At 52.8% G+C, this 16,964-nt stretch overlaps 1 protein-coding gene across 2 annotated transcripts; it reads right to left on the minus strand.

Annotated features, from left to right (window-relative positions):
- Positions 1-758: 758 nt before the first annotated feature.
- On the minus strand, positions 759-16,726 carry PLA2G6 (phospholipase A2 group VI). Of its 2 annotated transcripts, XM_063322424.1 has the most exons (16): positions 16,113-16,726; positions 15,365-15,580; positions 14,364-14,544; positions 12,610-12,797; positions 11,252-11,348; positions 10,078-10,260; positions 9,760-9,868; positions 9,018-9,167; positions 7,258-7,348; positions 6,453-6,616; positions 5,781-5,931; positions 5,465-5,601; positions 4,679-4,833; positions 3,768-3,935; positions 2,559-2,632; positions 759-2,058 (listed from the first exon to the last, which is right to left on the minus strand). In XM_063322424.1, the coding sequence occupies exons 1-16, from the start codon at positions 16,319-16,321 to the stop codon at positions 1,917-1,919; spliced, it is 2,415 nt and encodes an 804-aa protein (XP_063178494.1). In that variant the 5' UTR covers positions 16,322-16,726; the 3' UTR covers positions 759-1,916. The 2 variants fall into 2 exon arrangements, with proteins under 2 accessions (XP_063178494.1, XP_063178496.1); XM_063322426.1 differs by lacking the exon at positions 9,018-9,167.
- Positions 16,727-16,964: the final 238 nt, after the last annotated feature.

A 16,964-nucleotide genomic window follows, 5' to 3' on the forward strand; every position in this document is an offset into this window, starting at 1 on the left:
CAAGGAGTCCAAGCACAGCATCGCTCTGAGAAGTCCCTGCAGATGGTGCAGGCTTATAAAGAGAAGGGGAGAATGCAAGCCAGGGGCAAAAAGCAGAAGGGAGCTCACGTCCTCTCCATCCCAAGATGCGGGGGTTTGTTTTTCCACAGGAAGGTAAGCCCCTCTGTTATGTAGCAAAAAGAAAACCTTTACTCCACACTAAAAGCCCCTTAATTCCACAATCTCATTTGTGAAAGTGAAGATCAGAAGGCAGATAATCAGTTTTTAGCCCTTTTCATGACTCAGCACCCACATTTCTGCCAGCAGTGTCCCTTAGGAATGGGTGGGCACCAGGTCCAGCAGGCTTGCAGCAGTTACCTTGTCCAGGAACCACCTGGGGATACCAAAATTAAAGCCCCATCTCCAGTCATTTGTATCCCAAGGGATTTCAGTGGTCCTCTTTCTAGGCCTGACCGGCTCCAAGAGGATTCTCACACAGGAGAGGGTACAAAGCCTCTCTGCTGGCTACAGCTGATAAGCCCCACGTGCAATGCTGCGCTTCATGGGACAGCCAGCCACCCACACCACACATGTGCTCCCAGGGCTGGCTGCAGGGACAGGCCATTCACCTCTCCAGCCTGTACAAAGGGTATGATCCTGTGTCTCAAGAAGCCCAATTCCTTATTTTCTACCTGTAAGAAATTGAGAGGCTGCCAGCTCAGAGCCCCTCTGCGACTTTACAGGAGGGAGAGAGAGAGAGAAGGCAATCACGGACTGCATGACAGTGGAACCAAAGCCAATCCTCTCTTTATTTCAGGTCATGTTAGCCTTGCATAGAAGCACTGTTTGCAACAGCAGTCCGTCCAGTCAAAAACAAATGATTAAGAATTCAGTTTTCCAGGTTACTCCTCAAAACGCCTCCAAATAGATACATAAATTATTTATAAATACACAAAATTTACGGCAGAAACGTTCAGTAGTGCAGCATTCACAATGGAACTTCCATCAGTAGAAAAAGTAAATCCAAATTGTCACAGGGTCAGCTTCTTTGGTGGGAACTGATTTCAGAGCATTTCAATTCCACGTTACAAATAAAGAGAAACAATCTCTCTACCAAGCCAAGGCCATTGTCCCTCATCTTGAGCTTGCTGCACGTAGAGACAGGCTTTCACATCTCAGCCCTTGAGCAAAGGGTAGCACAGCAAGTCGGGGGCACAAAACACTCTTGGGGCTGGGGGGGGGGGGATCCTGCTCCCAGCCTGGGTGCAGTCAGTACCTGTGTTGCCAGCCCATCCCAGAGGAAAAGGGAAAGCTGCTACAGAACAACCGGCTCAGGAAAGGTTTCCCCTTCTCCCAAGGCCAGTTGCAACATTTCGCATCATATCTACGGCAGAAAGTCCCAGCATTTCTGCTCCCCTTAAAACTGGGCATGCCGAGGGAAGAATAATTCCTGTTCCCCATACTATACACTCCGAAACACTTTTGCCCCAGTGGGCCAAGTAATCTCTGAAGCTTTATCTGGCCGGGGCCCGCTCTATGGCGTGGGAAGGTGCACGGTGCTTTGTCAGTGGAGGTGCTGCACAGACAGGAGACGGACTCCAGCTGCTACAGCTCGAGACAGGTAGGTGGGGGCTCTGGCTTCTGGGAAGGGCTGTAAGGTCAGAGGGCAGGGCAGCAAAACCGAGCACAGCAGCAGAGATGGGGCTACAGTATGAAGATATCTGTCAGCATTTCACAGCTGCCCAGGAATACATAGGTGCATCCTGGAATACATGTGTATGTGTGCTATTGTCTATTAAATATCATTAATTCCTCATTATTATTAGTAGTAGTAGTCCCTCCCCCACCTCGACATCTTGGTTCAAGGGCACATCTGAGCCATTTCAGTGTCTTCTGCTCCTTGCCATGGGGACACTGAACAGGAACCTCCAGGTCTGTCATCGGCAGAGATGTTGCACCAGCTGCTTGAACTGCTCACGCTGCTGGTAGATGTAAAGCTGGGTGTCCCAGAGAGCGTTCACCAGCACGGTGTCGTTCACCTCGTCCAACATCACCTCCGTGTGCAACTGAGGGCTGAGCCTGCATACGGCAAGACAGCATCACCAGCTGGTCACAGATGCGAATGCCACAAGGAAGCCAGCCTGCCGAGCACAAGACTTGTGCAAAGCGGCTCCGGCCATCCTGGGTGTTCCCTTGCCCTTATCTAGCAGAGCGGAGGCCTCCCCCCTCCTCCAAGGCTGGGCCACAGCTCAGCAATGGCAGCACCTAAGTAAGGCACGAGCCTCAGAACACACTGTGCGTGGTGGAACAGGGCAGGATGCACATCCCCCTCCGGATCCTCTTAGACAGCATCCCCGGAGCCCCCGCTAACCGACCCCAGACAAGGCGTGCTCAGTCCACCACTGGGCCATGGCATCCTCCGATATGTCACCGAGGCACAAGGAGAGGGGGCGGGGGGACAGGTCTGGGCAGGCATGCTGCTAGAGGGAACACAATTTGGGACGAAGCATGCCGCAGCCAGGTTTGAAGTGAGAGGGATAAAAATAGGTCGGTGCAGAGAGCGGAAAGGAAGCTCCTACCGGAAATATGGGACATCCGTCATCTCGCACCAGGCTCTGGCACGATCCACAGCTGGGCCATCTGCGTCAGTGCACTGCAGGAGAAACAGGCCCACAGTTAGAGCCTGACTGTCACACTGCTCTCCCCCTGCCTGCAAGAGGCTCCCTTGGCACCAAGTCGAACTTGCGCAAGCCGCAGAGGGAGAGGAAAAACAAGGAACAAGTGCATCTTGGATGGCAACATTCACCACTAAGAGCGGGGTGGCTTTTTGTTTGTTGGTTTTGGGGTTTTTTTTATTTTTTTTTTAATATAAGAACAATGCTCCTGATCCTTAGGACACAAGGAATTGCACCCTACAGATTCTCCATCCACCACAGCACTGAGTGGATTCCCTTAAAAGAAACCCCCAGGATGATCTGAATCACAGCCTCATTGGGATTTCATCTCTATCTATTTTTGTCCAAGCCCAATACCAGTAGAGCCTGTGACACTGCAGGCTCTCTGGGCTGTCCAGGGACAGCTTCCCTGGGATCCCTGAAATAAAAGACAGGGGAAGCAGAGGGACCTCTCCAGGTATTTTCTGGCTTTAGAAAGCTAAGAGGAGATAAAGCCACAGAATTAAGATCACACAGTTCTGGTCTTTGTGGTTTCATTCACTCGGAGTGTTTTCATTTAATAAGCTTCTTTCCGAAGCATCCAAGAACGTATGCCTATCACACACTCCTACCCACAGCTCTGAACTCCTGCTTTTTATTGGCGATACTCCCACTTCTCTAGCATTTGCTAATTTCCCCAGTGGGGATAACAAAGATTTTCTAAAGAAAAATTAATTTTCTGAGGCTTGATTTTTTTGGTCCAGGTTGCTCAGATGACAATCAATGCTCCCTGGAAAGATACCACGTTTAACAAACTGACACCTGCAAAGGTTCTGGGGTCACTGACCACCATCCTATCCTTAGCTCTCCCACACCTTAGCTCCTTACAGCTGCAGGAACTGCACCTCCCTTGGCACTTGAAACCCCAACAGGCAGACAGGCCTTCAGACCTGCTGTGCTCCCACAATTCTTAGGTTACCCACTAAATCCATTCCTTGAACTGGCCATGGTTGGAGCAGTTCCAAGGAAATACGATTTTCTTCTAAAAGGAAGAAGCTGAAGACTGGAAACCTTTGCTCCCTCCCTGCAAGCAGCCCCAGGGGCCTTCCCCCATCCCCTCCTCCCAGTACTCACACAATCCACCACCATCTTGCCAAGTTCCCTGGCCCCAAAGACGGTCTTCGCCAGCTCCCAAGGGTTGGAGGGGCGGAAGACATCCACAGAGCTCACCGGGACCTGCGGAGGCTTCCCTGTCCCCAGGGAGACCACCAACCCCAGTTTTCTTGCTTCCTGCCTCTGACCCTGTGGACAAACAAAAGATTTGTTTGCAAGGACCAACAATTAAGGCAGAGCATATCCTTCACAGCAGTCTTAGGGAAGCTCTGAAAGCCAAGGCAAAAGGCTTTTCTCTCCCCCGTCCCCCCCCTTTAGTGCTGCCTGATGAGACGGGTATAATCCACATGACTTCAACAGTTGCACTGTTCCATCCCTTACACCCTTGGCTGCACCCAAACCCATGGGATCACCCCAAAGATGAGGCCTAGGATCAGATGACTATGAAACAGTCCAACTCTTTCAGTCATTTTGGCAACACACCTCCCCTTTCAGCTACAGGGAGCAGTAGCTGCCAGTAGTTAGTCATCTTTCTGAGAAGCTTGCCACACCACAGAAAGCAGTCACTCTTCAGCCTGACAGAGTGCCCTACTATTGTCTTCTCCATTTCTTTTGGGGCAGGAAAAGGCCCTGCAGAGACATGTCAAGGGCCATACACAACCATCAACTGAATCATCATCGCTGAAAGTAGCAAGGACATGCTAATAGGGCTGCCTTCCCGTCTCACACCTTTCTCAGAAGAGGTATTTCACCTCTCCGCCACCATTCCCAACACATATCCCGCTCCATATGCTCTCTTCTAGGGTGCTGCACTGCTAACTTGTTTATCCACTAGAGAGGCATCCGTTCCCAAACCTCCTTCCCCTTCAAGCAAGGCTCAGTGGAGGCAATAAAGCCCCAGTTACCAGTCAGGGCCAGGATTTTCCCCTCACCTTTTTGATCAGCGTCTTGTTGTACTCATGGATCTCCGTCATGGCATCGAGGGTTGGGTTGTTGGCTAGCAGCCCACCATCCAGAAAGCGGCCTATAGGCCGGAAATAAGTGGGAGCCGCACCGCTGCAGCGGGCAGCGCGCCATACAAGTTGGTCTGGAGGGAGAGAAAACAAACAGCCTGTTGCAGCAACTTTCCCGTGTGCAAGTACCACCTCACCTTCACCAACACAAAGCAGAAGGGCTTGCAATCCCAGAAGACCCTGCCCTAGATAGTTCTGCCTCTTTCTCCCAACAGTAAGGTCCTCTGCCTGGATGCACAGGATTCTTTTGTGGGATTTTAAAGGATGTTCTCACCACTTTTTACATATCCTGGGTCAAATTTGTTCTCTACCAGCTTCATTGCTGCTATTTTGAGGGTGAACCGGTTAGGTTTGCCAGACAAAGAAAGCAGCAAGCTGGAGGCAGCTGCATGCTTCAGTTACACAGTTTTTCCATGTTAATCTGCTCCTGGGAGCCCAGGGAAAGGCACTGACTGTACACAGGACTCCTCCAGCAGACTCCTTCCTCATGAACCTCTCTAGCCAGCCCCTCTTCCTGGTACAAGAGAAGCCAAGGGAGCAGGAAAGAGGAGAAAAGGGAACCATCCTTAGGACAAAGCTACAAGTCAAGATAAGGGATTGCTGGGACACCTCAATTTTCAGAGCAATGGGAGGAAGAATCTTCTGCCTCTGAGGGATGGCCCCCTCCTCTGCCAACCAGCTGGACTGCTGTGTGCCAGCATTTACCTTCTGGCTGAGTGAGTGGTCTGAAAGATGCACTTGTCTTGTATTCCGTGGAGGTTTTCGTCTCTGGTACAGGGTAATTCCGGAAAAGGTGGAGCTCAGCTGGCTGCCGGTCACACAACGTCCCTGTCACCATAACCCTGGGGAAGAAGACATGACAGAATGAGTAAAATAGGAAAAAAACGTACTTATGGCTTCAACAGTTTGCACATCGCGCTCCTACAGATCTGCTCTAAGGAGAAGCTGAGCATCTCTGCTGAGAGGGGTCTAGAGCACACTCAGGAGAGCATCAAACAGTGCAGCCCCAGGCAGGACTTACTTGGGTTTTCGGACATCTGTCATTTTGGTGTTTTCCCCAAACTCCTTCTTCAAGAACTCATCCAGGGGCTCCGACTCGTAGGGCCGAGAACCCCGGAACACCATGTCCTTCATGCGGAAGTACAGGCAGCGCATGTAGTCCATGGACTTCCCTGAGATGGGTAATAGCATCGGCAGGAGCAGGGGGAGGGGGGAAGGGCAGGCAGAACAAACAGCACATCAGAGATGGGACTCTCCAGGACAAGCAGGAGATGGGAGGCATCATTCCCAATCCCATCCCCTTCCCAGGCTGCCTGCCATCTGCTCAGACCTCAGCAGCATGACTAGGAAAGATTAAAAAGGGCGGGCAAGCTTGGAGAGTACTTTCCCACTACCAGAAAGTGTCGATCACCTTGCTGTAAAACCCCCATGGAGGGAGAGAGTAGGAAGAAGAGAACATTGCACTCTGCCACCACACACCTCCCAAACCCCAGAAAGCTGATCAAGGCCAGCTGATGTGAGAAGCAAGCGCAAAGCCAGGTCTAGGCTTTCCTTCATTAAAGAACATCCCTTCCCTTCTTTGGCAGGGACAACAAACCTCAGAGAGGCAGCTCCCACCCCACATCTGCTCCGCGCAGAGGAGCGCTCGAGCCGACAAGAGTGAGAAGGGGCCCATTATTTGCTCTGTCCTCACCATGTACAATAGCCAAGGCCAAGATCCCCCCAGTGCTGGTCCCTGCGATCCAGTCAAAAATCTCACGAATGGGACGGCCCGCAGCCTTTTCGATAGCCAGGAGGAGCTGGATGAGCACCAGGCCCCGGATGCCCCCTCCATCCAGGCACAGGAGGCGATCGTGACTGGAGAGAGACAGACACAGGTGACTGGGAGCTGTGGGACAGCTTACAAATCACAGCGTACCACAGTAACAAGAACGCCGCTGTGGACAGCATAGTCAGCAAACAAATAAATACACTGGTGCTTCCTCAGATGCAAATAAGACTGGACCTGGCTAGATATGCCTCACTAGAGCTGGTGCAGGTCCCTTATTATGCAGTAATGTATATTGTGTCATAATTAAAAAGCAGACAGCCCTAAGATCCTACCAGCAGCACTTCAGTGCCAACTGCTCCACGCGAGGCGAGGTGTAGGCACTGCCAAGGCAGTGGCACAGCCCAGTAAAGGAGCTGGGTGAGGGTCAGTGCAGCGTGTGAAGACAGGGAAATCTTCACACACAAAGCCAAAACGGCTTTTCGTGCCCAGCGGCAGAGGGGAGGGACAGAGCAGCGGTTTCACCTGCTGAGCTTGGGCTCCACTGCAGCTCCAGGGCTGCAGGCAAGAACAGGCACAAGGTTCTGCCAAAAATTGCAAGGTCAATGGACGTTAAATAATGTAATCTCTGAGGATACCACATCCACGGGTGTGGGTGGGGAGAATTCACACACATGGCTTTCACCTTCAAGTTGCACAGGAGCCTGGGCAGAAGCTGTTCCTCACTTACTTTCTTCTACCTTCACTGGGCGAGTCCACAACATCTGGTGCCTTCAAGAACTGTCCGAGTGTTGTGGAAACATAGAGAAGGTCCTTATATCCTAGAGGGCCAGGAACATGCAAAAGACAAAAAAAAATTAGAGACCACTTTGCTACCTGAACCCTCTGATATGTGCCTCAGAGATACTAGTCAACCAAATTATACTTAATCAATTAGAAAACCTTCAATTATTCTTCCTACTTTCTCTCTGTCCCCAGAAAACTTGGTCAAAGCACCCAAACCTCCCACCCCTACAGTAAATCATTTCTACCACAATCACACAGAGAACAGCTGACTCCCTTCCCAATCAAATAAAGCTCCCTGCAGGAGACACAAGCCATCCTACCCATAGCCACCAGGTACCCCCCCAGATTAAACTCTGCACCAAAGAGGAGAAACCCCATCCTTTAGAGCAGGCAGCTGGAGATGCACTGGCAAAGATGAAGGATTTGTAGAAGCAGGTGATGAGCACAGTAGGTGAGAGAAAAGGCAGAGCCCAGCAGCGTGCCCACTACGCAGTTTACTGCAAGCCGTAAGATAAAACCTAAATCTACTCCTGCGAGGTAACCTAGGCAGGAGAGCTGTGGGGACAGGGTGGCTTGTCATTACCACACAGCTGATGTACACCCAGGCCACCCTGGGTGTGGGGCACCAATCCAGCCTAGGTGAGAAGCCAGCCTGTGAAACCAAAACAAGAAAGAACAGGGGGAGAGACGTTAAATACTCCTGCCAGCACCCAGGCCGGAAGGTGGCTGCGGATGACAACGAATGTGGTGAGGAATTTCTTCAAGGGCCAGAGTCCAGGACGAAAAAGGACGTTGCTCTGTCACTGCATCAGAACTGAAAGTTGGGGGGTCGCCTTCACAAGTCCACAGTGAGATGAAAATCCTGGTGTCACCAGCCAGTGACACTTGTGGCAACACAGAGGCACTCCAGGGAGTGTGAGGGTGTTCTCCTCTAGCCCCACAGGAGCGCCTTTGCAAAGGAAACCACCAACCTGAGAGGGAAAATGGACCCCAGGCAGCTGTTATCTGCCTGCACACCCCTCACGAGGGTCAAAGCCTCCCTCCAAGCCAACTCACCCACTGCCCACTCCGTAACCCCTCACGCTGCCTGTGCCTGAGCTCCAGAGCTCCCTGGAAGAGGAAAGCCAAGCACTTAATATAGACCCATGGGCTTATTCACAGAGTCTGCGCAGTATGCAGCACAAGCTATGGCACAACCATATATCCCAACTTTGGCTTGTCCTACGCATAACATAAACCTTGTAACCAAGGTCACTTATCCTTGGGCTTCAACCCTTCCCTCTCCCAGCCGCTGGCCTCCAGGGATCTGAATGAACAGCATTTCTAATTTCCTTGTGACCAGCATGACACTGGGAGGTCCTCAAGGCAGACCAGCAAGTACCTCCCCTTCTGTACACGACCCAGTGGATAAAGTACATGCAAGCAACTAAGTCCTACACCTCTTCCAGAGGGATGAGGGAATCAGTTGTCCCTTTCCTTTTTACAGAGCTGCATCGTCTAGAAGACAAAATTTTATGGTGCAAGAGTTCAGAGTATGCACACAGGAGAAACAGAGAAAAGTGACAAGATCCTGCAAAAGCTGAATGAGGACGCCAGACAGCTAGGAGATTGTCCCCAGCACACGGCCCATCTGAAGAAGGGATCTGAGACAGCACTGTGAAGCAAGAAGGGAGGAGAGCGAGGGAGGGCTAGGGAAGGCTTTACCTAAGCTGCTGAAGCTGCTCCGCGAGGAAGGTTGGCCTTCCAGGAAGGAGGCGGCAGATGGTGCCAGGCTTGGGGAGTCAGGGTTGGGTGGGTGGCAGCGTTCGGTCCCTACAGTTTGCAGCAGGTCTAAGAGCACTTTCCGGTTCGCACCTTAGGTGACGAAGGGGGAGTCACAGATCAGAAAGAGAATCAGTGCACGCACACACTGGGAGGGGCTCTGCTAAATCCACAGCAGCCCCAACCCTCACGAAACCCTCTGGGATGACCTGGGGAAGGGGAAAGCATGTCCTGGGTATCTCTCCCCTAACACCAAGCATCAGGACTTGTGCACGGCAGGAGTACCCAATGCTGTGCAGCTTCAAGGGTGTGTGCCACACACTTCTTGCCACTGCAGAAACCCCCGTGTCTGCTTACGCCTGGGTGGTTCAGCAGCACTGCATCATCCCGTTGTGAGCCTGCAGTGCCCGACACTGTGGCTTCAAAGAGGGGGAGCGCGTGCCAGCTTTTCCTCTTGCATCTCTGTCTCATAGAAGAGAAATTCATCAAGGGCTGTTAATACAAAGCCTACGCTGCTAGCTCAGGAAGTGCCTACCCTGTAAGCAACTAGAAGCTGGGAAAGCGTGTTGGAGAAGCATCACCCGTGCTTGGCATGTTTTCACCTCTCCACAAGACACTGTTTTGGCCACCAAGGGGAGACAGAATGCTGGGTTTACCCTGCAAGGCTGCCGACATGCTCCCTCACCTTTGCTGCTCCTGGCTGCCAACAGCCCCGGTGTCTCCCCAAAATCATTGGGGATCTCGACATCTCCTCCAAACACGACGATCGCTTTGATCATATCCAGGTGGTCATGCTAGGGGACAAGAGAAAGCTCAGTCAAGAGCCACGCTCTGCCTGGCTACATCATCTCTCATTCCCTCCCTCCTCTTTCATTAGCCAAAGCACCCACAAGGGATCATCCCATGAAAGACTACAGCTAGGATTTCAAAGGAGTCTGTCCCTGCCTCGACCCTTCAAGAAAAATCTCTCTCTCCTTCCCAGCAGCCTCTGCAGAAAACTCACCTTCATGGCCAGGTGCAGCGGTGTGTTGCCATCCTGACCCCTGGCGTTGGTGTGGGCCCCGTGTGTCAGCAGTACCATGGCACAGTCAAAGCGTCCCCTCTTGACCGCAATGTGCAGAGCCATGTCAGCCGTCCGGCTGGTCAAATTCACCTCAGAGCCGTACTCAAGCAGCAGCTGTGTCATCTGTGCCCAAGCATGCACATGGCAGGTCAGGAAGAGAGAAAGCGATCATGAGGACAACTGCCCGGGTGCTCAAATGATCCAGGTCTCATGGCAAGCAAAGCAGAGGAAGAGGAGGGAGCCTTAGTCTGGATGCAGCTGGCTGGCAGATGCCAGCTGCATTGTTCCAAGCACTGGGGATGGGGTTTCTCTGTTTTACCGCAGATCTAGCTGGTGGTTTCACATTCTGGCTAGAGCTTCTGGATGTTTTGGGACTTATATGCAAGTGCAGCAACTGTCTGAGAGCAACGGAGAAAAAACAGTTCCTACTCAAGCCAGAATCCTTGCAGACTGGAAGGAAAAAGTTTGCTTTTTGATATTCTCCTCTTTATAAGCCAAGCAGATTTATGTCTGCTCTGAAACTCCACACGACATTTCTAAGAGGGATGTGATACTGCAGGCGGGAAAACAGTCCTGCCACAGGGAACGTCCTCTGCTTGCAACAAGCACTATTTGGGTGCTCCAGCATGGCATATCACACCACCGATCTGCCCATCTCTGGCAGAAGATGGACTGTAACCTACACGCCACCACCCTGTGCCTACCTCACACTCTTCCTGCAGTTTTCAAGACATCAGTCTGCTTCCTTCCATCCTTCCATGAAACTGCCACTAATGAGAGAAAAGAGCTCCCCCCAGGGGTAACAGTGACACTGCTGCAATTCCCCCAACAAAAACGGAAAAGGGACAAGCTGTCAGCTGTCAGTTTGACAGACACGGATGACATACTAGGGATGAGCCCATCAGTTTGTTTCACTGCAAGTCTCCACTGCTCCGTCCCCTGTGGCAAACAGGACTGATCAGCACAGGGCAAAGAGAATCAAACACCAAGGTGCTGTCTGGGCTCTGACACTCCCAGGGCTCTGTACATGCTCTCAGGAAAGGGAGAGGTTGGCAGCAGGAGGAATTAACCAGGTGCTGAGTGGCAGCACGGGCCACGCATTGGCTCCATTTACCTCTGCCTTCTTCGCCCAGTGTAGCGGAGTAGCTTCATAGCGTGGGTCCTTGGAGCGAACTTGGCTGGCATCCACCTCGAGGATGGCCTGGGCACACCTGGCAAAGACAATGAGATGAAGGGATGGGTAACTGCCGTCTTGACTCACACCTCCACTCGTATCAGCAGCTGCCTCCCGCCCAGAGCCTTTCAGGAAACCCTTCAGCAACAGCAGGCTCCCTGCAACACCTGCAAGTTCCTCAGCTGCAGCTTTGTTTTGCTCTTTTTAGAAAGGAAGGGCGCAGCAGGAAGCGTACAAACAGCACAGCGTTTGGAGGAAGCAGGATAATTCCTTCCCAAATCCAAGTGGTGGAGCAACATCTGGGTGCTTCTCCAATACAGGAATATGGCATTTCTATAAACTCTCAAGACCCAAGGGGAAATTCTTCTCTTCTCCCTCTCTCTCTCTGTGGAAATGTAGGGATAAAACCGAAAGAGTTAAATACTTGCTTAAATTAAGAATCTGTATACTTCCCTACAAGTGAAAAATCACACCTACTGTGACTCGACTAGTACCTAGTGCCTAGAAAGTGTGGGTAGGCACACTTAAGAAACAAGTAAGTATATGCTCTCCACTCTGAAACACCACCAAATAAACCATGTACAAGAGATCGAGCCCCACTGCAAACTAAGGGACCTAAGTACATTTTTGACTTGTGAATGTATCTCTAAGGTTGGAAAGCACTTTTCAAAATGCTGCAGCAGCTAGTGTTGACTTGAGAGCCCTATTGGTAGAGCTCGGACACTCTATGAAAGTTAAGTATTATAAAGCACATACAAAGAGAATCAAATTTCTCCAGGGAAAACAAAACAGGGAGTAAACATCGTGTCTCTTTTGATTCAGTTCCAGAGAGCGTTATTAAGAGTCAAGAGTACCTTTGGCCCACAGGAGACAGGAATAACTAGGCTTTGAAATGAAAGCTTATTAGGATCAGAGCACTCAAAGACAGAGGTACAGCAATTAGCAATACTATTTAAGCATCAGTACATTATCTCCTCATGGGTCATTCTGAGAAAGAAGTATTTCACCAACATTTTTTTAAAACATCTGTGTCTTTCTCCTGATGTCTGATACTAAATAATATACACAGATAAATTCAGGGAAAAACATTTTTTTTTTTCCTGAAAGTGTTTCTTTCTTTTCCACACCAGCACTTCTCTGTTCTTTTGCCATCTTGGTGACGCAGCAGAGGACAGCACGGGACATCTTCCTACCAAGCACTGCCCTAAAAGGGGTTCAGTCTCGGACAACCCTGAGCAAGCAGACAGGTCCCCAGACTGGAGGAAGAGCCCTGTTCTGGCAGCCAAGCGGTTCCTTACCCCTTCTGGGAGAACTTCAGTGCTGTGTGGATGGGGTAGCCCAGCGTCCCCATGACGCTGCAGCTGGCACGGCATTTCAGCAGAGACCGAACCATGTCCTCTTTGCCCAGCTGACAAGCGAGATGCAGAGCAGTCAGCCCTTCGTGGCTCAGGTGGTCCAAGCCAGTAGTCGGGGTTCTGCCCAGGAGCTGGGAAGAGGAGACAATAGATAAATACATACAGAGAGACATAGAAGAGTGTTGGTTGTCTCTCTGAGCTCGGAGGACACTCCGGAGCACTGGGCTCCTCACAACGCTACAGCCTGTCCTCTCCACCCCTGCTTCCAACAACAGTAGCTATGGAAGTGCTCCCTGTTTTCTCTCCCCAGAGGGTTGATCACTACTCTCTGTGCCCTATTCCTCTGGCCCACGTGCCCCTGAGACACCCCTCAGTCACAAAGTGTTTACACAACCTTGAACAACACAGCCTAGACGACTTTCACCATCAGCTGCGGAACAGTAACACCGAGTGAACAAAAGTCAGCCCAACTGAATGAGCGCAATAACTGAAACCAATAGTCTCCTCTCCTGGTACGGCCCCACCAGTTACCACGGTCAGTCAGCAAGCAGGGGCTCAACCTTCCCTGCAAGCCCACCATTGCTTTTGGATACAGACAGGATTATCTTTAAAATACACGTGTAGGGATATGTTTGAAGGAATTTTCCTGTTCTCCATGTAAAGTTTAGACCTGTTACCAGCTGACTGATTTGTTACACAAAAATATCCCACTGCCATGCTGGGGAAACCCTGCAAGCCCTGCTTGCGCACAAGAGAAGCAGGAATTTAAAGTTGCTTTTCTCTATTTTATCACGGAATCAAGAGAGAAAAGAAACAAACAGGAGACAGATCAGACTGGGAATTATTTCTGTAACTACAAGCCAAGTTGCCGCCATCAGAAAAATCTTTTTAATACAAAGATCTTAACTGCCCTGCTCTACAGCATGGCAAGCTCCGATCGTCATCCCTCCCCCATCGCTCCTTAGGAAACCCCCGCACAGTCTGGCAGGAGGAGGGAGAGCTGTCACAACAGGTATTGGGCAAATGTAGGGGGTGCAGCAGCAGAGGAGAGCTGGTCTCACACTAGGTGCTAGGGAGCTGACAGACCTGAGGAACCAAGGTGGAATGCCACCCACACCCTCACGAACCCTGTCACTCTGCCCAGCACTTCTCAGCAATCGAGAACGCCTCTGGCTTCAGACCGTCTCTGCCTCGAGGCTCTGATGACTGTCCCCCACGCAAGGCTGCTCAGTTCAAACAACAGCTTCTGTAGGCTCAGGAGAGACCACAGCGGCTCCAAACTGTCCTGTGCGCAGCACACACTCCCCCACAGCAGCATAAACACATGGTCCCCCACGGGAGCACTCTGCCCAGAAGCAAATACCCTGCTCAGAGGAGAGCGACAAGGGACAGCCAAGGGCCTGGGGAAAGGCAGGATGAAGCCCTGATGCAAATAGCAACGAAGGACACTTTCTGAGGAAACTTGCTTAATACCCCTGTTCCACTGCAGGGTGGAATATGGAGCCAGCTTACAGGAAATAGCGCCAGTAAAGGGGGAAGAAAAAGGCTGAAATCAGCCTCAAGCATTAACTCGATGCTGCAGCAGGGAGATTTGACTTTTTCTCCCCTGTCTGCAGCTATTTTCCTGTCTCCCTCCACACAGCACAGAGAGGACCCATTCTAGTCCCACTCCCCCTCAGCTTTGAAGTCGCTCCCACCTCAACGATCTGGGGGCTGTTCCCTCGCACAGCATAGTGGAAAACGGTCTCCCCGTTCCTGTCGGTAATGTCCACCCGCGCGTGGCACTCCAGCAGCTCCAGCAAGCACTCCATGTCTCCCTTGCGGCACGCCAGGTGCAGTGGGGTGCAGCCATCCTCACTGTCAGTGCTGTTCACACAGCTGCAAAAGAGGCGTCAACGTGAGGCCAAGGAAGGGTGTGAAGACAAGGACATGTAGCCACCCTGGGAGCTGATACGAAGGTACTTTCTGTGCCTGTGACGGGCCCAGCTGGTGCGAACCACGACGTTCACAAAAGCTTGGCCTCTTGCAAAGGAAGGAGCACAGTGAAGGGCCACCAAGCAGCCCTGCCATGGACCCTCTCCCTGACACACTGCTCCCTCCTCCGCCCCTACATGCAAGCAGCTCCCTCTGCCCAAAGGAAGGCAGGAGACACGTTACAGTCAGCAACCTGGCAGAGGTGCTGCCATTAGTCCCCCAGTCCCCTGACTCCTCACTAGTCCCCCCTATCCTCAATGAACTTCCCCACAGAAAGAGAGCAAGAGCGTGTGGCCAAAAACTGTTTCCAGAGAGACAGTCCTACTGTTCCTCCTCTCGTGCGGTTTACAGTCAGGTATAACCCCCTCCAAAATGCAGCTCCACAAGGGTTGTAAGAGTCTAATTAGTGTTTCTACCTACAGTTCAATCCTTTACCTCAAGCACCAGAGCTCTGGTCCACAGCAGCAGGCTGAAAGCCCACCAGTAAGCTTACACTAAGCAACCATCGGACCCACTTTGCTACCACATCTGTCATTCAGGCAAGACACACCAAGGCCAGCGCTTTTAAACTCGACCTCTGCAATAACCATAGGTGTTAAGGTCTCCCAAGCAGCAGCCCACGTTGCTTTGGTACATCAATCCAGGATACCGTAGCCTGGCCTAGCCTGCCCTCCCGAGCTTGTTCCCAGCACCAGGCCCACCAGAGACCCCTCCTGCCCCTTGCCTCAGAATGTGGTTGTGCCGGAAGCTCTCACGATGGCCGAACTCCACTGCAACGTGTGCCGAGGACCAGCTGGGGTGGTTGCGAAAGCAGTCACTGAGCTGCTGGAGCTCCTCCAGTGACAAGGGCTGGCACGAGCTCTCGTAGAAAGGGCGCAGCTGCCCAGCATACTGCTCAAAACGCACCAGGGCATCTGCTTCGTTATCGAGTTGGAAGAGCCTGGAGGAAAGGCAAACGCAGTGTTGGTCCTGCTCAAAGAAGTAACCTCCATCCCATGTATGTGAGATAAGCAGCTCTTCTCCAAACATTAGTGCTGGGGACTTTCCTATTCCTCCTTGTCTGGTGTCACACTTGTTCCAAAGACAAAGGGAGCCTACTCCATTAGCAGAGAGCACCCCCTCTTCCTGAGGAACATTAACTTTTGGGCTGAAGTATCCTGTGCTCCAGATGCTACAGCAGCAATATGTATAAGTGCGTGTACCTGTGGATATTCTGACCTGGGTACCTATTTCATAGTTGCTTGTTTTCACAGTGTTTGGACTCTGTCCTGCCCTGTTCTTGCAAGATGTTTTGATGACAGCTCCTCCACCAGCACACGCAGGGGCCTCCTACTCCTCACGAGCCCACCCGCTGACCAGACACATCACCCCACACCCACAGCCACGGAGCACTGCGGTCCCGAGACTGGAGATTTCGTCTCTTTCGTTTCGTTTCATGCTTCAGTACTGACTGCTAAAGGTCTATCACTTACCGGAAAGTGACCTGCGGGCTCTGGGGATTCACCAGCACGCAATCCCACGAGTGAGCGAGGCTGTTCTTATACAGGGCCACCCTGCCCTCCTTCCTCAGGCAGGTGTGAGCCGCATACTCGGCAGCCGGCACCTCCTTCACCCGGTACGGGTTCGTGAATATCTGGGTGACGCTGTTGATGGTGTTCACCAGCCGCCCAAAGAACTGCATCTTTCTGGAGCCTCAGGCGGCTTCTGCCCCCGCGGCCTGAGGGAAACGCGGTGACCGGCCCGACCCCTGTCCTTCCCTGAACTCAGTCACCGGGGAAAGGAGAACCGAGAGCCGCCGGAGTGACGCCCCACCCGGGGAGGGGGGGGAAGCCCGGAGCCGGCACCTGCGGCTCGCTTTCCTGGCGCCTCGGGGGAAGCGCGCCCGCTTCTCCTCAGCGCCTCAGGCCCACCGCCCTCCCGCCGGCCGTACCCCACCGCCCCGGCGGGAAACCTCCCGCCTCCGCCACCTGCCCGCGCTGGGAGGAGGCGCCTGCGGCCGGGGGAGGCGGAGCGGAGCCCGGGGCTGAGGGCGGACCCGCGGCCTGGCAGTGCCGGGCCCAGGGCCCAGCGGGCGGTGGCGGCGGTGGCCGCGGAGTACGACGGGCCCCCAGCCTCCCCCGCGCGGAGCCCCCGGCCCGCTGCACGGCCCGCCCGCCAATCACCGCACCGCCCCCCGGGGGCGGGCCAATCAGCGGCGCCGCTCCCCCCCCCCGGGGAGGGGCGATTGGGGCGGGGGAGCGCGGCCAGCGCCGCTGCGTCACGCCCGCCGCCATCGCGGAGGAGGGCGGAAAGGCGGGGGGCGCCATCTTTGTTGAGGGGCGGGG

This window comes from Chroicocephalus ridibundus, chromosome 1, assembly GCF_963924245.1.
Source record: "Chroicocephalus ridibundus chromosome 1, bChrRid1.1, whole genome shotgun sequence".
In the NCBI taxonomy this organism is placed as follows: domain Eukaryota; kingdom Metazoa; phylum Chordata; class Aves; order Charadriiformes; family Laridae; genus Chroicocephalus; species Chroicocephalus ridibundus.

Bases quoted from the DNA above. Each gene is read 5' to 3' on its own strand.
- PLA2G6 (XM_063322424.1), bottom strand. From the start codon at position 16,321: ATGCAGTTCTTTGGGCGGCTGGTGAACACCATCAACAGCGTCACCCAG. The intron at 5,932-6,452 runs GTGAGGACAGAG...TACCCATCTCAG, and splicing joins GGCCTTGGCTATTGTACATG to GGAAGTCCATGGACTACATG. The intron at 4,834-5,464 runs GTAAATGCTGGC...CTCTCCCTCCAG, and splicing joins ACCACTCACTCAGCCAGAAG to ACCAACTTGTATGGCGCGCT.